This window comes from Antechinus flavipes, chromosome 4 (genome assembly GCF_016432865.1).
Source record: "Antechinus flavipes isolate AdamAnt ecotype Samford, QLD, Australia chromosome 4, AdamAnt_v2, whole genome shotgun sequence".
NCBI lineage: Eukaryota > Metazoa > Chordata > Mammalia > Dasyuromorphia > Dasyuridae > Antechinus > Antechinus flavipes.
The window spans coordinates 348,496,390-348,521,644 of record NC_067401.1 but is presented as its reverse complement, the minus strand read 5'-3'; the positions used below and the strand labels follow the sequence as shown (position 1 = coordinate 348,521,644).

General features: G+C 33.6%; 1 protein-coding gene across 2 annotated transcripts in view; it reads right to left on the bottom strand.

Moving 5' to 3' along the window:
- TULP4 (TUB like protein 4) overlaps positions 1 to 25,255 on the bottom strand; it is a 247,562-nt gene that overhangs the window by 84,226 nt on the left and 138,081 nt on the right. For both annotated transcript variants that reach the window (XM_051998005.1, XM_051998007.1), the window contains exons 5-6: positions 11,439 to 11,567; positions 9,304 to 9,465 (exon numbers count right to left, since the gene is read on the bottom strand). In XM_051998005.1, the coding sequence (XP_051853965.1) occupies positions 9,304 to 9,465; positions 11,439 to 11,567 (291 nt within the window). The remainder of the gene's footprint in view (positions 1 to 9,303; positions 9,466 to 11,438; positions 11,568 to 25,255) is intronic.

Here is a 25,255-nt window from a genome sequence, read left to right as displayed (position 1 = left end):
TAATACAATATTTCTTTTCACGTCTCAAATATAGGGTTTTCTATTTCAATTTACTTCTCCAAAGTGGCTACCTTTGGTTCTTCAAACACAATTGATATTTCATTTCCATATATTCAGAGGGGATCTTGACCATATCTGATTCATACTCTCACCTCACTTTTGTCTCTTTGAATCACTTCTTTTTTGGATTTTTTTTGGAATCATGATCATAACATTGATGACCATAATTATAATACAACAAAATAGGCTGAGAATGTAAACAAGTTTTTTCTTAGTCACTTGAATTTTGAAATAGTGAAAGGACATTCAATTAGAAAAGTTCTGAAGAGAATGGATCAGTATTCTAAAGCAGACTCCAAAACAGGAGTTAGGAGTTAGATTAAAAGTAAGAATTAGTAGACAATCAATAGATGTTATGAAGGGAAAGTGATAATTTAACTCTAGCAAAGGATAAATATTTGTAAACTCTCATATTAAAGAGGTGCTAGATGGTAGGCTAGAAGAATAGCAGTCAGTCAAAAAAGTTCTAAGATTTTTTCAGAGTCACAAAATACAAGAGTAGAGAAAATATAGAATAGTAAACAGTTATCAGTATTTAATGCTGAAGTCTGAAGAAAATGAATATATACCAGACTGTATTGAAATTTGGCCAGGTGAAATGATTGCTTTTGCCAAGAAAATTTAAAAAGAGTGATAAAAATGGAAGCTATGTTTTTAAAGAGGTCAAGAATAAAGATGTCCAAATAGAAGAGATAGATATATTTAGAATAGGCAGCTTATGCCTGGAGTGGAATGGAAAAAGAGAGATGAAGAAGTACCTATAAGAATAGGATCTGATAAGTCATGAACCTTTGTCTTTTTAAAATAATGAAGCAAAAAAAGGCATATAATTAAATGTCCAAAAGACCATTTTTTCTACTGCTTTAGAATGATTTTTCAAGTGTTGTTATAGGAAGAAAAATGTCTGGGTAATTCACATTGTCCATAGATTGTTCTAAATTAGAAGGATGAAATCTTATCAGTTTAAAAAAGAAAAAGTGACTTTAGCAAACTACTGATTAACATTTTGGTGAAATAATTTTGGAAGTACTAATTTGTGAGATAGGGAGTAAAATTGGATGGGTTTCTTTATCTCAACTCAGGCTGGAAATGAAGTGGTTACTCATGATGCCAATCCCCTTAGTGATCAACACAGACATTTTGACCTGCTTCATTTCCAATTTGGGTCAATTTGCTACTCCTTCAGTGGCCTGATAGCACCCCCACTTAGTGATTGGCTATATTAATGGTGGACTTAGTCTTTGTACCTAATAACTCCCAAACTCAAACAATTCACCTTCCCTGTAGCAGGGATCACAGATATGTGCCACGATGTGTGGCAGCCATAATATTTTAGAAGACTGACATGTTTTTCTCGTTAAAATCTATTATTAATTTTAAACTATATAAAATTCAATAAATATCATGAAAGATGTTTGTGTTCAGGCATAAGATTTCTAAGTTGAAATAACATTTATGCATTGAAATGTCTCCTTAATCATATTCATGAAGTATATCCAAGAACAGTATAATAATTTATTGTTTCAAAAGTCTTTTTTAAAAACAATGTGCATGCTAAATGCGCATTATTCAGTGAATTGTACTATCATGTTATGAATGGAGACTTTTCTGCACAAGACACTAAAATAAATGTTTTGATTTTTAAAAAAGAATCCCTTGTTTTTTTTGAAAATTTTATCAGAGCAGTGCCTTATACATGAAGTCTTTCCTGATTCAATGACTAATATCCTCCCATCAATTTACCTTTTATTTTACATATACTTATTTAACTTTGTGTCACTAGTTCTTAGATTAATTTAGAAAAGGCTTAATAAATTTTTGTAGCTCAAAATCCGAAGTAAAAATGATAGGTATGAGAGATGACTTCAAATGACTATAATAAAGAAATATCAAAATCACAATGACAATCTTTGGATGGGAAGGGATATTTTGAAGTCATCTTTTACCTGTAAGATGGACTAAATTTAAAATTATTTTAAGATGAGAATGTATCCTATTTTTAGAGCTCTTCAAAGAAGGTGATTATATACCTACTTCAATAACAAAATTCAATGTTAAACAATTTTTGGTACTTCTCTAAGGATCAACTGTTAGTTCATTCTCATTTCTTTCAAGTGAAAATCAAGAATGTATTTTGTTTTTCCTATTCAAAACAATGGTTCAACCTTATTCAAGAGACATTTCTTCTGGGTAGAAACCTGAGCTCTAACCTTGACCATGCCACTAACTAACATGGTGTGAGATTTGAGACAAATTACTTCATCTTTCTGAACTTCAATTTTTTCAGTTGTAAAGTGAAGAAATTGAACCAGATTACCTCCAAAGTTCCATCCAGATCTAAGATTTTATTGTTCTAAATAATATGAAAACACTACTGGCAACATTTCTTCTATAACAGAGCTAAAAATAAAATTAAAAAATTTCCAAATTAGAACTCTTCTAAATGACAAAGAGCTATCAAGATGTAGTAGTGACATGAAGGTGACCATTTTATTTACTTTGGCGATAACACAAATGGGTAAGACAGTACAAATTTCACTTCCTCCTCACCTAGGACATTAAATGTTAAGTACAGGTACCTTGTCAAAATCACAGTATCAAATTCCAGAAAATTGCATGAGAAGCTGTGAAAGCTCTGTTTATGTAATTCAGCCATCTGGCCAAATATTAGCATTCAAGTAAAGGTTCTGGGTTAGAATCTTTGCCACAATGCCATCATATTAATCAAGATAAATCTATTTTGGACAACTGAAAGTTAAATGAAATATCAATGGATTTGGATTCAAAAGATTGTCTAGCAACATATACTTAAACATAACAGCAAACCACATGCTTTAGAAATTATTTCTCATAATATTTTCCTAAAATTAGTATAATGAAGGTAATATTAATTTTAAGAAAGAGATGACTTAAGGTGTTTTTGTATTTAATTTTCCTGAAATAGCCTACAATCTGTACATTCAATTTCAATATGATGATCTACAGATAATCTAGTCCCCATAATGCTTTAAAAAAAAAAAAGCCCCTACAATTTTAGCAAAACGACTTGAGTATTTGATATTCTTTTATACTTTATATCTTCTATATGTATGCCTGACTGCATGTATATATGTAAACAGAGAGGAGAGAGAAAAAAGAAAATTACTTTGTGAGAAAAGAAAAAAATATTCTAGTTGTTTATATTTGTGTCACTGAAGTTGTTTCTCCATTAAGAAATACCTGAATAGAAGTAGTACGCACACTCAAAAACAAAAAAAAATCCTCAAACACCTAAAAATTAATTTCAAAATTTATATAATGCTAATTAAGCAGGGCAAAAAGAAATTCTTATATATCCTGTATCCCTTAATTTTCAGTATTCGTTCCAACCTCTCCCTTGACTGATGGAATTTTGCTTAGATAAATCAAAGGGGAGAAGATAACTATCTAAATAATGAAGGACTGTCAAATGTAAGAGATTCATTAAACTTTTTTCTCTTTGTTCCAAAGGAGAAAATTAGAATGAAAGGATGTCATGTCAAGTTAAACAGCACTTACTAAATTTTTAATATGTCAGGCACTCTGCTAAGTGCAGGGGATAAAGAAAGTCTAAAACTCTTCTTCTATGAGCTCACAATCTAATGGAAGAAAAGACATGTTAACATCTATGAACAAATGATACACCATAAACTGAATAAACTGGAGATAATCTCAGAAGAAAGACTTTTTGGAAAATGTACTGGGAAGGCAATTGAATTGGCAGACTTCAGATAAATGTAAGGAAAAAAACATTGTAATAATAAGAGTAATTTTAAAAAAAGAATAAGCTTTCTTTTGAAATAATGAATTCCTTATCATTTAAGGGCTGAATGTACTTATTGAAAAAGTCACAAAAGGGATTCATACCTTGGTTAGAAGGTTGGACGAGGTGACCAAACTTGAGATTCTTTCCAAGTCTAAAAAAAAATTTTTTTTCAAAATGGGTTTTTAACTGTCATTTATATAACTCCTATTCCTTTACATATGAATACAAGCATTGTACCTGTGTCTATTTCCTGTAAAGTGATTTTAACTATTTTGGGTTGAGTAATAAATCACTGAAGAACCCTACCATGTTTTTTCTTGGCTGTTTTGAACAACATCTAAAACTTTCAAAGACATTAACATCAGCACAGTAACTACAGAAAACTATAATAAAATCAACACTACCAATGGCTCCAGAAAGTACTATTATTATAGTCACCATCCCACTGTCTACCTAGATCTTCCCTTCTCTCACCATTACTCCCTTTCAGTGGATGGTTGTCTTATCCTTATCCTATCCTTGAGGAAAGGAACTATCTAGTTTTTGTATTTATATTCCCAGTCCTTCAGAGTATTTGATACATAGTAAGTAAATAAATACTTTTTCATCTATTCATTTCTCCATCTATAAGAAAACAATAATTTAAAGATCATAAGCAAATGCATTAACATGCAATAATTTCAAAAATAATATTAAATATAAGTATAAGGAATAAAAATAAAAGAAAGAGGTAGAGTGTAAATATATTTCTCTGCATTTCAGGTGAATTTTTCAAAAAGTAACTTCTATTTGCTCTAATCTGACATCAACCCTCTTTAACTGAATAAAAAAAGAAACTTTTTACAAGTCTAAATAGACTTAAATTTAATTTCACAAATAAAATAAAAGATGAGGAGCCATGAAGAGACAACATTATGAGATGGCAACCACTCCTTAAAAAGGGAGTACAATTTTAGACTGCATTAAGTGTCCAGAATGAGGTAGTATTGTGATAGTTCATTCTATTTAGCTCAGTACAGACCACATTGGAGGTACTGCCTTCAGTTATAATTTCCACTATTAGGGAAAGACATGATTAAGAAAGGAGTTGAGAATGGTGATGGAATTTAAGATTGTGACAGATGATACTCAGTGAAAGAAAAAGATAATATTTAACTTTGGGATGAGTGAAGAATAGAAATGATAACTGTCTTCAAGTGTCAGAAGATCTATTAGGATAAAGAATAATACTTTTACTGTTTGACCTGGGGAAAATAAGGAGCAAGGCAGAATTAGGTTTAATAGTGTTAAAATAAACATAAAAGAAATAACTAAGTATAGAATCAGTTACTGCAGAAATACTCAGGATGTATTCAACAAGCATTTAGTATCTACTGTATGCTAGATACTGAACTAGGTATTTTGCCATGTAAAGATAAAAATGAAATAATGCCTGTTCTCAAGAAACTAACATGCTATTAAGGGACATAACATATGCACAGATAAATAAAGACAAACTCTTTGTCAAGAAAATATAAAATGACTTTTAGAAAGAAGAATAGAACAAGTTGAACTTGGCATAGGAAGGAGTACTTGAACTGTAACTTTAAGGAACTGAGGAGTCTACAGAGTCAAAGTAATTAAACATATTGTAGCTATGGCAATAGTTCATGCAAAGGACCAGTAGAGGAGAGAGGAACATCCTGTCCAGGAAATGGCAAAATAGCCAGTCTGGCTGGAATGTTGAGTACATGGAATAGAGTAACACATAATAAAACTGGAAACCCAGGCTTTTGCCAGATTTTGAAGGATTTTAAATGCCAAACAAATAAATTTGTATTTTATCTCAGAAATAAGAGGCTTTAACAAAAAAGGAAAATGGCATAGTAAGAATTGAGCTTTAGGAATATCAAACAAAAAGCTGAGTGGAAACCAAACAGGAAGCAATTTAAAAGTACATGAGGTGAAGAGGGGCTGAATCAGGTTAGTGACTATATAAGTTCAGGGGGAAAGTAAGGCTATGGAGAGACTATGGAGATAAAATCAACAATATTTGATAACTGATTAGATATAAAGGGTAAGGATTAGAGAAACATAAATCAGAGATTGCAGATCTGAGTGAATAGAAGGAAAGCTTTACACACAATAGAAATAGGGAACCTAATAATAACAGAGGCAAATTTTAGGGTGTGCAAGGAGCTGTGTGGAACTGTTCTAGACACATTTTGAGATGTCTACATGGTGATACATTTAGAAATATCTAATTTGCAATTGGTAATGTGGGAGTGGATTTAAGAGGGAAAAAACAGGTCTGTGTGTTTAGATCTAGTGTCATTTGCAAATAGACCAGGATTGAATCATTGGAAATCAATGAGATCACCAAGATATTAGTGTTATTGATGTCTGACTATAATAAGTTCATTATGAACTTATTACAATTATTTCTTATGAGTTTTTAATAATTTCTTTAATTTCATATTCATTTGCTGTGAATTTTTTTTTAATTTCTGATACTGATAATTAGGTTTTCTTTCTTAGTCAATTAGGTAAGGGCTGACGTCTTTTGGCTAGCTTTTTGCTTTTATTTTCCTTAAAAAGAAGTTCCTAGTTTTTAATTATGAATTAATTTAATGGATTTTTTTCTTCCAAATTTATCAAGGTTGTTCATTTTCAGAATTTGTACTTTAGTATTTATTTTTAAATTTTTGTGGGTTTCCTAGTTTTTTGTTGCATGCTCAATTCACTGATCTGTTCTGATCTCTTTTGATAATGAAAATGTTTATAAATACAAATTTTCCATCAAGGATTGGTATATTAGCTGGATCCCAAAAGTCAAATCAAATCACCAAAAGAACAACATATTATTAAATTTTGATCTTAAAGTTAGCCTGCTACCTTATTCTATATTATAAGTGAGCTCATCCCATTAAATTAAGTTATGAGTATTAAATATTTATTTCCCTCCATTCTGTTCTCTTATATTTTTATTATTTTATTATATCTTTGCTTTTTATATATATATTTCATTTTTCAATCAACAAAAATATGATCTCTCTTTTCTAATTCTCTCCATCATTGAAAAAGAAAAACAAAATTCCTGTTATAAACATGTTCAATCAAGTAAAACAAATTCCCATATTCAGTCCCCTCTTTACAAAGAAGAGAGCACCAAGAGAGGAGTGTACTCAGCACCAGTGTTTTATGTTTTATTCAAAGGATAAAATCATATTTCCCTGAATATCTTCTCCTCAACCCAATCCTAAACACAGATTCTTATCAGTTCTTTTTTTTTAAAGTCTCTCTTAATAAACTTTCCCTTAACTAATTCCCTCTTATTTTTCTCTCTTCCTTTTCCTCCTATTTCTAGGCTGGGTGAAATATATTTCTGAATCCAACTCACTATATTATATATTTATCCTACCTTCCTTGGACAATTTACATGAAAGTAATGTCACCTAAATTGGTCCAAGGTGGGTAGGATAAACATTACTTAGGTAATTCTATGTGTATACCTTATATATGCTAAAGAAGTCACACTTCACCTTTTCTCTCCTTTTTTCTTTTCTTTCTTTTTTTTAAAAGAGCATTAAAGTATAACAAAACGAATACTATGACTTATGTATTATTTAACTCCTTCTATATACTCTGTGGTACTGGAGATTTCAAGGGTGATGTAGAGATTCTCTTACATATATGGTTTATTGACACCACCACCAAACAAAAACCCTCCACAAAAACAAAAGCCCACATTTGAACCATTAAAAAAAAATGCTGCTGTAAATAATCTCTTTAAATAAGCTAATTCCTGTTTATATATTAAGACTTTCAAGATTTCTTGAAAAATAAAAGAAAATATCATGGTCAATGATCTCTCTCTATTTATAAATATTTGATGAAGTATATAGCATAAAGATATATGCTCAACAAAATTTCACTGGAGAAGATCTAGAAGTTGGAGAGAGAGTCCATCTAAATGGCAAGGTCCTCCAAGTGCTCTAGTTTGTAGTTAATGCAGTGCTAGTTTCATCTGGGGTACACTGGGTATGCTGCAAGGCCTCATAAACCATTCAAAAAAGTTTGTCTTGATTAACTATATAAGACAAAGTAGATAAAAAATATCTACTGTCCAGATTATTATAATATTCATTGGGATGGATAACCTACTTATACATAAATATATCAGGTTCAGATAAATATATGGGGCCCAGAACTAAAAACCAAGAGAAGAACAGTTATATCACGTTCAAGAAATAGCAATGACTACATGTTTTCCTCAGAAACAAAAGCTCTTCATTTTAGTACCAATAGTTACTATGATTAGGAGACATTTTTTAAAGTGTTTAAATAATTGAAAATAAATATACAAAAGGCAATGAAAGGGGTACATGGAGGCTGTATGCAGGCTGCAAATTATAATCAATGAGGAAGGATCAAAGAAAAACAGAAGTTAAAAAAAAAAAGCTCATCAGGGAAATGTCTGCTGAAAAGACATGTTGAGAGTGAGGGAGGACAAAAAAAAAGTCTCAGAGCTCCTTTTAAAGGCAAGGAAAGGATACACAAGGAAGAGGTAGACAGGGTTAGGTTGGTTATTAAATTATCCAAAGACATCACCCAGAGTCACACACATATGTTTCAAAGCAGTAAATGAGATGTGATCTACATCACCATAGGGAACAACATACACAGATCCAACTGAGTACTGAGTAATCTATATGATTATAAAGATTTGATTTGCTATAAGAAAATGAAAACCTGCCTATTCCATTCTCATATTTTTAAATCAAACATCAGCTATCCTCAATACATAGCTATATCACTTACTTAAAGATTTAATAAAAATTAGAAAGAAGATATAAATTGGTAATTATTAATGCCCCCCTTGATCACTTTTTTGTGCAATTAATATTATTTTTCCCATCATTTAACATCTTCCCATTTCTGAAAAATTGATCTCTTAATACTTTCAAAATTGTGTCACTTCTAACAGATTAATTTTGTTTACTCAGCTCTGTTCAGTTGACATTCATGACTTCATTATATTAATTAAGCATTATTTCAAATTCCTTATATAACTCACAAGGTACAAAAGTATTTCAGTTCCAAATGTGGTAGTGCTCTTGTGTCATTCATATCAAAAATAGATAACTAAAGAAATTCTAGCACATCTATTCTATTTTTCAGCTTTTGTTTTTTGTCCTTCCAATTTAATCTATAAATACTTTTGGATATATTCAAATTGCACTGCTAAAGGACCTGATAAAAATTTTCCAAAAATCAAGAAGTAATCCCCAAATGCAAGATAATTACATTGTCATTCTTTATAAAATTATATATATACATACATATATATTACATATATATATATATATATATAGTTTCCTATTGATTCTACTAACTCGGCAAACAATTTTTTATATTTCATGAATGATATCTTATGTATGTTGAAAATGTCACAAATACATTTTAAAAGAAAACTTTACCTGTTGGTCATCTGGAGTCCATATGCCACATGTAATCTGACTTTCCAAATTAATCTCTGATGACCAATGTCTTTGTCCACTGACAGAACCAACCAACACAAATCCATCTCGATATGAGATAAGAGCTTGAGTCCCATCATGACTCCATGTGAAATCACTGACCTTGAGATACACATTTTTTAAAAAGAGGTTAAAATATATATCAATGGAAAATATTTTTATAAAAACAAAAAAATGCTTAAAACATATAGATTATGGTCAAAAGTTATTAAATTAGTAATAGTGATGCCCAAATAATGCTTGTCACAATTACTAAAATGTTCTTACAACAGGTTTTCCTTTAATGATGCTTCAGTCTTGCTCACAATACTTAATTGCAAAAGATCAAAGATATTTAAAGATCTTCATCATCTGTCTCTTTCCAATCTTTTTAATCTTAACACACTCCATAATCCACAAGGTCTGTAACCACAAATGGACCTGGGGTAGAGGGTATGGATAATATTAGGAGGAGGAAAATAATCCAAATTTCATCTGAACAGCTGCTAGTGCCAATGCCCAGGTCCCAGATAAGTTATAATCATCCAGAAAGATTTATTCCTGTCACAAGAGACATTCAGACAAGCACTGGAAGATATGGAGGAAGGAGTGTTATTGGGTGATAATGAATAAAGTGTACTTGTATGTTTGTGGCACCAAAAAGTCCTTCAATTAGCCACTGTAAGAGAGGGTGGAATCTCAGCCTATTTCGACACACTTAGATAATTAACATTTGGAGACATACTAAAACCTGGTAGGGCTATGGAATAAACTTTGTACATTGTAGCAATATAATAAGCTTTAGAATTAAGAGAAAGAATGGCTAAGAAACTAATTAAAATATAATGGCATAGTAAAGGACATTCCTCACTAAAAATGTTCAATATAGGTTATTAGATAAAATGTCATATTCTTGCTAATGTTGTGAAATGAAAACTGCCCCATAGACTTGTACATGCTCTGACACATGTTAAATGAGTATTAGCATGGCAATCAAATACATATGGAAGTTATCTTCTATACGAGTAGAGAGAAATGCATGCAGGGCTGCTATAATGCTCGTTTTGAAATTGCAAATTTGTTCCAATATAACTGATATATTAAGAAATGATTTGAGAATAATATGAATTTTTTTTTTTTTGTGATTTTATCACCAAGAAGTATCGGGAGGACAAGAGGAAAGTATATCATTACACAATAAACTCATAAGCTGCAACTCTTTCCACATGTAAACCATGTCTTTTTCAAAGTAATGTGCCATACTTACTTTATATCTTTTGGTGCAATAGGAACTGTGAGTTTTCAAGGACTGGTTTGCCCTTCCACTGCCCTATGATGGCAATCCCCTTGATCCTCCGAATTGAGGCACAATGAGACCATTCATAAATGATTTGTTTTTTAGCAATCCAGGCTGAAAACAGCTTCAAGCTGTAGACATTGTTGTACTTAATTATAGTATTTATTTATTTCTTAACTATTTAATATGTATAAAAGTGGTTCCATTTTTATTAGGTTCTTTCCTAATTCTTTTTCATAAGTCACTAATGAAGTTTTTTAGTATTGTGCCCTAACTCCATTTTCCCTCATAAGCTTTGTGGTTTTTATTGTCCAGTTGTATACAGCACAATGATTTTTAAGAATAAGTATATCAAGTCATAGCAGTACTGGAAGAGGAAAATTAACAAATGACAACAAGTGACAAGTATCCAGATTTATGGAAACTGTTATTGAAGACAGTGTTGTAAATCTTTGGTCAAAGAATAAGCTGTAAAGAAAGGCATAGAGCTTCTTCATATAAACCAAACGATGTCACAAGACAAAAACCCTTTAAAAAAGGATCCCAAAAGTGGTATGCTAATAAGAATGCTCAGAAAATCTGAATTTAACAAGTAATCACAACTCAGATAAAAATGACTTCAGTTTTAATTAAATATGAAAACTTGGAGATTTCCCATGACAGCAATATAGCTGAAAAGTAAGTTGTGATTTTCTACCTTCTCTAGATATAACTAAAAGCAAAATGCTAATAAATGGCTCAAGAATATTTCAATTGGCTTTTTTCACCATTCTTTTATCAGTAAAACTTTCTTACTCACCTGTGCTCCTCGATCATTCACCAGTTCTACAGACCACCTGCCTTCATACTGAATCCATACAAATATTCCTCCATCTGAATCACAGGTAGCCAATTTCTGGAATGGTTCATTCCACCTTACCAATACAACCTATAAAATAACCAACAAATGAAAACTTATTATTTCTATAATTTCTGTATTATTTCTAGAGATAAAATACACTAATAATTACACAACTTAAGTTAAAATAAAACCCTATGAACAAAAACAAAATATTGATTTGGCATGTGGGAGAAGTAGAAGAGAGAACTACAGAGTAGATTAAGCACCTTTTTGATAAGATAAATTATTGTTAATATAACCATTGAATTATAGTAGATTTTGAAGGCTTTTTGAGAAATGCAACTACATAAAGAATAAAAATAAGCCAAAAATATGTTCCATTGCTATAAAAACTTAAGTTCTAATGGACATTAGCAACCAGGAAAGGCCGTAAATAAAAGATTTCAAATTTCTACCATATTACAATTGTGACATTTCTTTCAGATTTTAATCTGTGCATTATATGCTCAATTAGGAAAAGAAAGGAGAAAATATCCTTTCTTCTCTAAAGAATATATATCTTACTTTGGAATTTAAAATCATTCTATATCTTCACTAGTTATTTCTTGCCCACAAAAAGTTCAATGCCTAAGCATGGATATTTGAACAATATAAACATGCAGCTGAAATGAATCATCTAAATTTAGAAATTAAAACAAAATATTAAAGCCATTAAACTTTCCAATTACAATCTTAATAATCAAATCCTGTTTAATGAAAAGTTGTTTCTTAACACTCATCCAAAATAAACTAAAACAAGAGGAAAAATTTCAGTCTGATTTTTACCCTAAATTAAGTATTCTTAAATTTGTGTGTGTGCTATCTCATGAACCCATATGGCAGTTTGGTTCCATATGCTTCACCAAATAGAACCTTTCTCAGAACATTTATAAATGCATAAAATAAAATTAAAAGGATTATAAAGAAAACCAATTATATTGAAATACTGTGATCAATATAATAGAAAAGCAAATTCATTTACTTTTGATTCAATTGTTGCTATTTCATCAGTCTCTGCAGCTAATGGAACACACATAATAAATCCAATTTTGTCCTTCACAAAGAATTCTATGGGATGTTTGAGCCAAGTATTATTCCAAAAGCCCCTCCCCACATACTTAAGTGATTTTATAAAAGAACTTTATTTCTATAATTCTTTCACTCAAGGACCTACTAATCCAAAACTTGCTGACTTTTATGCAAAGTCTTCTTCAAAGTAGACTCTAGGACTATAAACAATGTCAAATGGTCACCTGTCGCAAAAGAATTCAAAGAAGAATTTTAAAAAGACTTCAAAAAAATCAAATGAGAGATTTAGAGGGCACAATTTTTTTAATCCAAGAAAAACAAGAAGATTATGAAAAGAAAGTCAACCAACTTGAGATTTAGAATCTCAAGGAAGACAATTATTCCTTGAAATCAGCAAGAAGAAACCAATGAAATTACAAAAAACTGAGCAATAATAAAATATAAAGAATGAAAAAATAGAAGATAATGGAAACATTTCATAAGAAAAACAACTGATCTAGAAAACTGATCAAGAAGAGAAAACATAAAAATAATCAGATTATCTGAAAGATACAATCAATCAATAAAAAGAATCTTGATATAATAATATAAGAAATGATTAAAGAAAATTGTCCTGGAGGATTAGAACAAGAGAAGGAAATATAAACAGAAAAATCCACCAATTATCATCTAAAAGGGATGTTATGAGGAAAACTTACAGGAATAACAAAGCCAAATTCTGAAATCCCAAGCTCAAGGAGAAAATATTGCAAATAACAAGAAAAAAAAAAAAACAATTCAAATATGGCAGAGCCACAATTAGAATCATACAACACCTTGTAGCTGTCACAATAAAAGACTATAGGCCTTAAAACTCTATACTTCAAAGAGCAAAAGAACTGGAATTGCAGTCAAAAGTAGCAAACCCAATGAAGTTAAGCATAATCCTAAACACAAAAAAGATATTCAATGAATTGCCAGAATTTCAGGATTTTATTTAAAAAGACCTGAATGTAATAAAAAATTTGACATATAAGATCTAAGAGAAATACAAGGTAAACATCAGAGATTAACAAGGTATTCAATACGGATAAACTACTTATGTTTTATGTGGAAATATAAACCATATATTTAAGAATGTCTTTAGTAAATGGGTAGTTCAAAAGAAAGATTAAATAGAGCTGAATATAATCTGATTCTAAAATGTAAAACCATGTAGGAAAAGGTAAAGAGAATATTTATCTTATACAAAGGAGGTGCGAGAGGAAGAACTGACGCAGAGGAATTATTTGGAGAGAGGCCAAGTAGTTCTGGAACCTGACTCTCATCAGCAATGGGTTAAAGAGGAAAGAATACATACACATCTAGAAGGATATGAAAATCTTCTAAATTCAGAAAGAAATAAAACTCTAAGGGTATAGAGAGGGGAGAGAGAATAAGGGAAAGATTCTTAGAGGGAACTTTATTCACATTAGATACATTTAGAAAAAAATGAAGACTTTCTAAATTTATACAGAAATATCAAGGTGAGAGAATAAAGTAAAGGAGGGAGATAAAGAAGAATGTGTAAATAAATGTAAATGGGATAAAAATGGAACAACATATATATTTGAAAAGTTATAAGAAGTCTTCTAAATTGAGACAGAAACAAGAGGAAAGGGGGAAAAGGATTGGGGGAGAGAATAAGAGAGAGATGGGGGGATGTTAAGTAACAGGAGAGCAAGGTAGCAAGCAGAAGTAAAGCAGAGGAGTCAGGAAAGACAGGGAATAAAGAGATATAGACAAACAAAAAATAAAAGTAGAATTTATTAGTAGTAGAATTAGGTAAAAAAAAAAAAAAACAAGCATCAGTGTGATGTTCTTGTTCTTCTTTAAAATAATATTATAGGATGATGATTCTCTCTGGGGGAGAGAGCAGGTCTCTCGGGGGAGGTTTTCTTGGAGGTAGCCTCTCTTGGAGGCAGCCTCAGTATCAGTTCAGATCAATAATTACCCCAAATGCAGCCAGCTGGTAAAAATACAAACGTTTATTTTCTCCTTCCAAAATAGTCTGGTTAGTTGAGGCCTATCTCTCTGCTTGGTTCCAAGAGCTCTTGCAGATTGTCCTTCAGCCTCTGCCTCTGCTTTCTTCAGCCTCCAGCCAGCACAAAGATGGAATGAATCTCTTGTCTCCTTCACTTGGGGCTCGGCTGCTTTCTGCAGAGTCTTTCAGACCAGCTTGGTCTCAGTGGGGGAGGTGCAGGAGCCCAGCCAGCATAGGGGTGTGAGATGAAGATGAATCTGGTTGTGCTTCTAAGAGAGCCTTCTCAGTTTTCCATTGAACTCTCTACTCGTAGCTTCTTCCTCAGAAAACTCTTCTTCCGCCACCAGCCAGCCAAGTGGAAAATATTCTCTTGAATCACTCTTCGCTGGCATGTATATGACTCTTCTTAGAGAATGGGATTATGGGTTTTCTCCCATAGTGCTCTCTGGCCCTAAGAGCTTTAAGGGAGATGTGAATTCAGATATCTCATACTAAACCCTGAAATTTCCCAAACATGTGAACTCCAAGGAGTAAAGGTGTGAACACAAGCATTGTATCAATTAGTTCTACTTAGTACCTTGTTTCAGGTTCTGGCCCAAAACATCTCCTTGTAAGATCAGATCAATAATCTATCAACTCTAATGAGTTAGCAGTTTGTAAAGATTCCAACATCTCCCCCTTTCTTTTGTTTTAGAATATAGGATGGTCATGACTTCCCTGACTTCTCAAGGAGGTGAGAATCCCCCCCAAAAGGTGATCACGCCTTCCCTGACACCTCAAGAAAGGAGATGAAAACACCAAAGGAAATAGGAAATTAAATCAGATTAGTGGGTTTTTGAAGGGGCTCACTTGAAACAGGTACACATAAATCCATCAATATAGGCCAGAACTTTGAAACAGATATACAAATATCCCTCTCTCTTGTATCCCACAATTCCTCCCTCTTGTATAAAAGAAACAGACAGAGGCTCTCGGTCAGATTTCAGCTGAATTACACTAGAAGCCCTCTCTCTGAGGCAAGAGAGATTCATTGGAATTTTTTCCACTTGGCTGGCTGGTGGCGGAAGAAGCTACAAGTCGAGAGTTCAGCGGAAGATTGAGAAGGCTCTCTCAGAGGCACAACCAGACCTCTGTAGTGGCTGGGCTCCTGCACCTCCCCCACTGAGACCAAGCTGGTCTGAAAGACTCTCCAGAAAGCTAGCCCAGCCCCAAGTGAAGGAGACAAGAGATTCATTCCATCTTTGTGCTGGCTGGAGGCTGAAGAAAGCAGAGGCAGAGGCTGAAGGACAGAACCTTTGGATTTGGAGACATTCAAAGGAGCTCTTGGAACCAAGCAGAGAGATAGGCCTCTCAACCTACCTGGCTATTTTGGAAGGAGAAAATAAATGTTTGTATTTTTACCAGTTGGCTGCATTTGGGTGATTATTACTTTCAACTGATACTAAGGCTGCCTCCAAGAAAATCTCCCCCAAGAAACCTACACCCTCTCCTCCAGAAAGAACCATCATCTTATATTATACATTTTAAAGAAGAAAAAAGAACACCACATTTTGGCGCCCAATATGGGGCTGATTCAGATCCTAATCCAGTGGAAAAGCCTCTGATTCTGATCCAGTGGAAAAGACTCTTCAACCCAGAAATTAGGGTGAGTGCAACAAAGAAATTTTGTTAAAAGAGTTAAAGTAGAATTTCAACTAAGATGGGACAGATGTTTAGAAAACAGCCTTCTGTTTCTGTTCAAGGAAAATGTTTAGAGAGCATTGTCAAAGTTATGGAAAGCCAAGGTTTAATAATAATTTTACAGCAGATCACTGAACTTTTACAAACTGTAAAGCACATATGTCCTTGTTTTTCTCTGGAAAAGGAATTAGATCTAAACGAATGGAAATTGGTAGGAGAGGATCTTTGTCAATTCTATAATAAAAATGGGCCTAACTCAATTTCCAAAGACATACTTAATACATATAATTTAATACAACTAGCTTTAGGAAATGTATAAGTATTAAAATAAGGAAAAAGAAAAAACAGCAGCAGGGAGAGGTGTCAACTAGACTAGGTGAAAAGGAGCAAGAATCAGATAACAATAGAGTTAAGTACAATTCTGAGTGTGATACTTTACAGCAGGAAGAATTAGATCATTCCACATCTCATGACCCTCCCCCCTCAATTAACCCTTCATGGGTAGAGGAAGAAGGGGAAGGAAGAGAGGCAGAAACACAGTCAGCTTCTCCTGTAAAGCAGAATTTGACAAGATTAGAAAAAGCATTAATTAAGGCAAAAAATGAAGGAGAAGATATATCTGATTTTATAAATGCATATCCTGTGATTGAAAAGCTTGACTCTTCAGGTCAAAAAGAGAGAAAATACACTCTTTTTAATTTGGAAAAAATTAAAGATTTGAAAAAGGGTTGCCCTCTTTATGGGGCTACATCCTCTTATGTGAAGATGTTACTAGATAATTTGTCTTATGAAATCTTAACCCCGAATGACTGGAAATCCATGGCTAAGACATGTCTAGAACCGAGACAAAATTTGTTGTGGCTTTCGGAGTTTCATGAATTATGTAGGATTCAAGCCCAACGCAATAGGCAACCAAGTAATATTGTACAAGTTGCTTTTGACCAACTAGCTGGTGAAGGTCAGTATGCAGAAAGTTCAGAACAGATTTATTATCCCATAACAGTGTATGAGCAAATTTCTAAGGCTGCGATAAAAGCTTGGCATTCTCTCCCTAGACAGCAAGATGGAAATAAAGCTTTTACAAAAATAGAGCAAGGTCCCAATGAACCTTTTGCTGATTTTGTGGGACATTTGCAAACAGCTGTAATAAGAACCATTGGAGACAATGCAGCAACAGAAATAATGACTAGACATTTGGCTAAGGAAAATGCCAATGAGGTTTGCAAGAGAATTATATGGGGGTTAGACAAAAATGTTCCTTTAGAGGAGATCATAAGACGCTGTGGGCACAATGCTTATTATGCCCAAATTATGATGAATATGGAAAGACAAGGTCCTTCTTGGCAATGGAATTCTAGAGAAACTCGTCGATGTTTTCAGTGTGGAAAAGTTGGATATCTAAGAGCCCAATGTAGAAATGGAGATAGAGTGAGAAGACAAGGGTGAGAGAATAAAACCCAAAACCCCATGTCCAAAATGTAACCGAGGCTTTCACTGGGCCTCTGAATGTAGATTGACTCAGGGAAATGAGAGGTGGGACCCAGCTTCAGGACTCCAGGTGGGGCAAGATGGCAGCCGAGGTTACACCCAGACAGTCTTTAGAAATTCGATAGTAAGATATGATCAATCAACCAAAAGACAAACAGATGGAAGAAGGAGATTACATAATCAATCCGCCAAAAGGCAATCGGAGGGGAAAAGGGGATTGCAATTAGGAAAAACAGAGTTGTATGCAGTAGAGACTACTGAGATATCCCCTGGAGAGGTGAAATCTGTTCCTGTCCAGCCTACGGATCCCTTGCCTCCGGGCACAGTAGGCTTGACCATTTCACCTCCTGAGGGTGCTTACAAAACAGTGGCCATCCACACACTGATGTGGGAAACTGGGGAATTTGTAGCTAATATCCCAGTCACTAACACAGGTAGACAACCAGGAGAAGTAGTAGCATCAGGCTTACTGTTACATACCCCTGATAGACAATCTGATCATGGTTGTCCAGAGGCTGACTTCAAGCAGCAGAGTCCAGGAATATTTTGGACTGCAGCTGTAACAGATGACCGACTTATGCTCACTATTTATGTGAATGGAATACCACTAAAAGGATTGGTAGACACAAGGTGCAGATCGTACTGTAATTAGAGGGCCAGCTGGCCCAGTCACTGGCCAAAGATTAAGGCAGACACCTACATGTCTGGTGTAGGAGGATCAATAGCAGCAGAAGTTAGTGCTGCATCTATGAAATGGACATTTGAAAATGAAACAGGAGTTTTTACTCCTTTTGTGGTTGAAAAAATCCCCATCAATCTGTGGGGAAGAGACATTTTGCAGCAGATCGGATTAAAATTAAGTACTTCAGCTTTTTAGACAGGGCTGCTGTTGAAGGCCTGCCAGCACTCTCACCAGTTCCTATTCAGTGGAAAACTGATACACCAGTGTGGGTAGAACAGTGGCCCTTAACAAGAGATAAAATTCAGGCCTTAGTAGATATAGTGCAAGAGCAACTTGACCAAGAACACTTACAACCTGCTCTAAGTCCTTGGAATTCCCCAGTATTTGTTGTAAGAAAGAAATCTGGAAAATGGAGGATGTTGACTGATTTAAGAAAGGTAAATGAACAGATGGAAACTATGGGAACTCTTCAGCCTGGACTTCCATCTCCTACTCAGTTGCCTAGAGAGTGGCCTCTTTCTATTCTATTCCTCTAGATAAGGAGGATATGAAAAGATTTGCCTTTTCAGTGTCCAGTGTTAATTTAGCTGAGCCTTATAAAAGATATGAATGGACAGTTTTGCCACAGGGAATGAAAAATAGCCCTACTATATGCCAAATGTATGTTGCTGCTGCTCTTGCTCCAGTAAGAAAAGCATTTCCAAAAGTTATGCTATTATGTTATATGGATGATATATTGGGATGTACACCTGAGGAGCGAATGTTAGAAGCATGTCTACAAAAGACCATAGAAACACTAAGAAACTACAAACTTCATATCGCTACAGAAAAAATTCAAAGGCATGCTCCTTTTCAATATTTAGGATATGAAATATATCCTAAGGCACTTACACTACAAAAACTGTCTTTAAGAACAGAGAGGTTGAACACTTTAAATGATTTCCAAAAATTAATAGGAGATATTAAATGGATGTGTCCAGTGTTAGGTTTAACTACCAATCAATTGCAACCCCTATATGACATTTTAAGGGGGAGATACTGCTTTAAATTCACCATACCAGCTTACAAAAGAAGCTCGAGTGGCTTTGAAAGAAGTTGAACTGGCTTTATCTAATGTGGTTGAAAGAGTAACTCAAAAACCCTTGGAAATGTCAGTTTTTGCTAAGAAGCACCCACAGCAGTCCTTCATCAAGGAGACAATATAATAGAGTGGGTGAACCTCCCAGCACAACCAGAACAAAGCCTTACTCCTTACCCAGTGCTTGTGGCTAGAATTTTATTAAAGGCCATTAAGCGAGCAGTACAATTATCTGGGACAAGACCTGACAAGATATACACCTTTTATACAAATGCACAAATTAATGTATGATGTGAGACCATCACAGAGTGGCAAATTTTATTGGCCATGGCTCCAAATTTTGCACATGGATCTCCATTAAAGATAAGCAGACTACTGCATAATTGGCAATGGATTTTTGAGGAGAAGGTTTCTAAGGTTCCTCTTAAAGTACCAACTATTTTTACAGACGCAGCCAAACAAAATATTTGTACTGTATACTCTCATGATTTAACCATAAAAAGAGTAGTCAGAACTCCTTTTCAGTCCACTCAGCAGAAAGAATTATATGCGATCATGCTAGCTCTCACTTATTACCCGAGACCTAAATATAATATCTGATTCAGCCTATTAAGTAGGTGTGGTACAAAGAATTGCCACAGCCCAAATAAAATTTGCAGCTTCTAATATATATCAGCTCTTTAAGGAACTTCAAGAGCAAGTGAGAAAGCATCCAGGAAAGATTTATATCTTGCAAGTCCACTCACATAGTGGACTTTCAGGCCCTATTTTTGATGGAAATTCGAAGGCAGATAACCTTTTATCTATGTTAGCCCATACGCCTTTATTTCAGGAGGCCCAGGAATCCCATTCTAAATACCATCAGGCTGCTTGAGCTTTGCGTTTACAATTTGGGATAACAAAAGAAGAAGCTAGGAGCATAGTAAAAAGCTGTACAGATTGCCTTCCTTTCCACCCTCCTACGCTCCCTCCAGGGAAGAACTCTCGTGGTTTGAGACCCAATGAAATCTGGCAAATGGATGTGACCCGTTATAAATCTTTTGGTCGTCTGTCTTTTATCCACGTTGTAGTAGACACTTTTTCAGGATTCACTTTTGCAATACCAGCAGCAAAAGAGACAGCCCGAGTGGTCACTGAATTCCTCATTCAAACATTCGCAATTATGGGTGTGTCACAAGAAATAAAAACAGATAATGGACTGGCATACACCTACAAACATTTTGAACACTTTTGTGCACAGTATAAGATTTTACACACTACTGGCATACCCTTTAATCCTCAAGGTCAAGGCAATTGTAGAAAGAAGAAACAGGGACATTAAGACACTCCTCCAAAAACAAAAGAAAGGGGGAGCCACAAGTAACCCTACAGAACTTCTAAATTTAGTTCTCTATACCATTAATTTTTTAATCTTTGATAAAGATGCACTGGCTCCAGCAGACAGGTTTTATAACCCATCAGAAGAGCAGTGTCCAGTGCGAGCAGCTCCACTATCTTTAGATAATCACCAGGTGAGTGGAGAGATCCAGAAAGTGGTGAATGGAAGGGACCAGATAGGCTAACTGCTTGGGGGAGAGGGTTAGCTCGCATCTCTACATGTGGAGAAGGAATTAGATGGGTGCCGACGAGCCACATTCATCTTGTCCATCGCAGAGAGATGGAGCAGACCCTTGAAACAAAGGAGAAGACCCAAGAAATATCGGGTGGTTCTGTTGCTGATTGTGCTCACCATTGAAAGAGCATGGCTGACAATGAGACTGTTAAAAGGACTTTTAAAAACTTTAGGAATCATTGGATTTCCTAACACAAGATGAGACTGTTTTAGTTCTTGAAAAAAACTAGCAAGAATCATTGGATTCCTTAAGATGAAAAATTGTTGATGAGACTTTTGCAGTACTTCAGAGCTTATAGGAACTATTGGATTCCTGGTACATGAACTAATGGACAATGGAATCCTTTTGGACTATTTCTAGGACTTATGGACATGTATAAATTTTCATGTTGATTCATGTTATTTGTTACATTACTATTAGCCTGTGTTATATTACTATGTGCTTATGTATTTTATGTAACTGCAAGAATCATTGGATTTCTTGAGATGAAAAATTGTTGATGAGACTATTGCAGCACTTAAATTTTCAAGTTGATTCTTGTTAATTGTTACATTACTACTACCCTGTGTTATATTGCTATGTGCTTATGTAAATTATGTATAATGCCTCCCATATTGATGGATTTACGTATACCATGTATATCTGTTTCAGGTTCTGGCCCAAAACATCTTCTTGTAGGATCAGATCAATAATCTATCAACTCTAATGAATTAGCAGTTTGTAAAGATTCCAACACATCAGGAATAGAAATCATGATCTCAGACAAAGTCAAAGTTTAAATAGTTTTAATCAAAAGAGAAAATCAGGGAAATTAAAGATGTATGTGCTAAATGAAGTGAGTAGAACCCGAAGAACAATAAATACAATAATAGCAAGATTATGTAATAACCAACTATGATAATCTTGGCTCTTCGCAATAGTATATTGATCCAAGACAACTGACCCAAGATCTAAGACTTGAGATGGAAAATACCATCTGTATCCAGAGAAAATGAATGTGGATTAAAGCATACTATTTTCATCTTTCTTTGTTGTTTGCTTTTTCTTTCTCGTGTTTTTTCCCTTTTTTCTTTTTCCCTTTTGTTCTTTTCTTTCACAAAACGATTAATGTGGAAATATATTTTAAATGATTAAACATGTATAATCTATATCACATTCCTTGCTGACTTGGGAAAGAGGAAGGTGAAGGAGGGAGGGAGAAAAAAATTTGGAACACAACATTTTACAAAAATGAATATTGAAAACTATCTTTACATGTAATTGGAAAAAATACTATTGAATTCAAAAGAAAAAAGTACACATCAGAGAACAAAAGAACGCAAATAAAAGATGGACAGCTCCAAATATAATGTACAGCATTTATTATATAGGTTTTTGTGAAATGGAAACACACACTATTTTGTATTTAGGTTCTAAATAATTTTTAATTAAAAAAAGAATAAATGAATGAAACTCTAATAGTAGTACTTTCTCTACTTAATCATCTCATTTGCTCTATTTCTATTAATCAGGGTTTTGTTTTCATTATTTTCTTTGTTTTTTAACTTGCCAATATTACAACAAACCAATGTTTAAAAATGACTACTCCATACTTTGCCCAACTTTATGCCAATAAATTTGACAACCTCAGTGAAACGGAAAAATATCTAGAAAAATATAGATTGTCCAGATTAACAGAAGAGGAAATAAATTCCACAAATAGTCCCATTTTAGAAAAAGAAATAGAACAAGCTATTAATCAAGTCCCAAAGAAAAAAATCCCCAGGACCAGATGGATTTACATGTGAATTCTACCAAACATTTAAAGAACAATTAACTCCAATACTATATAAACTATTTGAAAAAATAGAGAATGAAGGACTTCTACCAAATTCCTTTTATGACATAGAGATGGTATTCATACCTAAACTAGGTAGGATGAAAACAGAGAAAGAAAATTATAGACCAATTTCACTAATGAATATTGATGCAAAAATCAAATAAAATATTAGCAAAAAGATTATAGAAAACCATCCCCAGGCTAACACTCCATGAGTGTTATACATCCAAGTAGGATTTATAACAGGAATGCAGGGCTGGTTCAATATTAGGAAAACTATTAGCATAATTGATTATACCAATAACCAAATTAACAAAAATCATATGATTATCTCAACAGATGCAGAAAAAACATTTGATAAAATCGAATACCCATTCCTATTAAAAACACTAGAAAGTACAGGAATAAATGGACTTTTCCTTGAAATAGTAGCATCTATTTAAAACCATCAGCAAGCATCATGTGTAATGGGGATAAACTGGAACCACTCCTAAAATAAGATCGGGGTGAAACAAAGTTACCCACTATCACCATTACTAGTCAATATTGTATTAGAAATGCCAGCTTTGGCAATAAGAGAAGTAAAATTGATTAAAGGAATTAAACTAGGTAATGAGAAAACCAAATTATCACTCTTTGCAGATGATATGATGGTATACTTAGAGAACCCTAGAGAATCAACTAAAAAACTATTAGAAGCAATCCACAACTTTAACAAAGTTGCAGGATACAATATAAATTCACATAAATCATCAACATCCTTATACATCACTAACAAAATTCAACAGCAAGAGATACAAAGAGAAATTCCATTTAAAATAATTGTCGATAGTATAAAATATTTGGGAATCTATGTGCCAAGGGAAAGTTGGGAACTATATAAGCAAAACTACAAAACACTTTCCACACAAATAAAGTCAGATCTAAGCAATTGGAAAAATATCAAGTGCTTGTGGATAGTAAAGCAAATATAAAAAAGATGACAATACCCCCTAAACTAATATATTTATTTAGTGTTACACCTATCAAACTCTCAAGAAACTATTTTTTTACTAACCTAGAAAAAATAACAACAAAATTCATCTGGAAGATGAAGACTTTCAAAGGAATTAAGGAAGAGAAAAGCAAATGAAGGTAGCCTAGTTGTACCAGATCTAAAACTATATTATAAAGCAGCAGTCATCAAAACCATTTGGTGCTGGCTAAGAAATAGAAAAGTTGATCAATGGAATAGGTTCGATTCAGAGAACAAAATAGTCAATGACTATAGCAACCTAGTATTTGAAAAACCCAAAGACCCCAGCTTTGGGAATAAGAATTCACTATTTGACAAAAACTGGTGGGAAAATTGGAAACTAGTATAGCAGAAAGTAGGTATAGATCCACACCTAACACTATATTCCAAGATGAGGTCGAAATGGGTCTAGACATGATATAGATATAAAGAATGATATTATAAACAAATTAGCAGAACAAGGATAGTTTACCTCTCAGATTTGAGAAGAAAGAAAGAATTTGTGGCCAAGAAGAATTAGAGATTATTATTGATCACAAAATTGACAATTTTGATTATATTAAGTTAAAAAGTTTCTATACAAACAAAACTAATGCAGACAAGATTAGAAGGGAAGAATAAACTAGGAAAACATTTTTACATCCAAAGGATCTGATAAAGGCCTCATTTCTAAAATATATAGAGAATTGACTCAAATTTATAATTTGAGTCATTCAAGACATTCTCTAATTGATAAATGGTCAAAGGATATGAACAATTTTCAGATGAAGAAATTGAAACTATTTGTAGTCACATGAAAAGGTGCTCTCCAAATTACTACTGATCAGAGAAATACAAATTAAGACAACTCTGAGATACCACTACATACCTGTCAGATTGGCTAAGATGACAGGAAATGATAATGACCAATGTTGGAGGGAATGTCGGAAAACTGGGACATTGATGCATTGTTGGTGGAGCTGTGAATGGATCCAACCATTCTGGAGAGCAGTCTGGAACTATACTCAAAAAGTTATCAAACTGTGCATACCCTTTGATCCAGCAGTGTTACTACTGGGCTTATATTCCAAGGAGATCTTAAAGAAAGGAAAGGGACCTGTATGTGCACGAATGTTAGTGGCAGCCCTCTTTGTAGTGGCCAGAAATGGAAAATGAGTGGATGCCCATCAATTGGAGAATGGCTGAATAAGTTATGGTATATGAATGCTATGGAATACTATTGTTCTGTAAGAAATTACCAGAAGGATTATTTTAGGGAGGTTTGGAAAGACCTACATGAACTGCTGCTGAGTGAAGTAAGCAGAACCAGGAGATCATTGTACATGGTAAC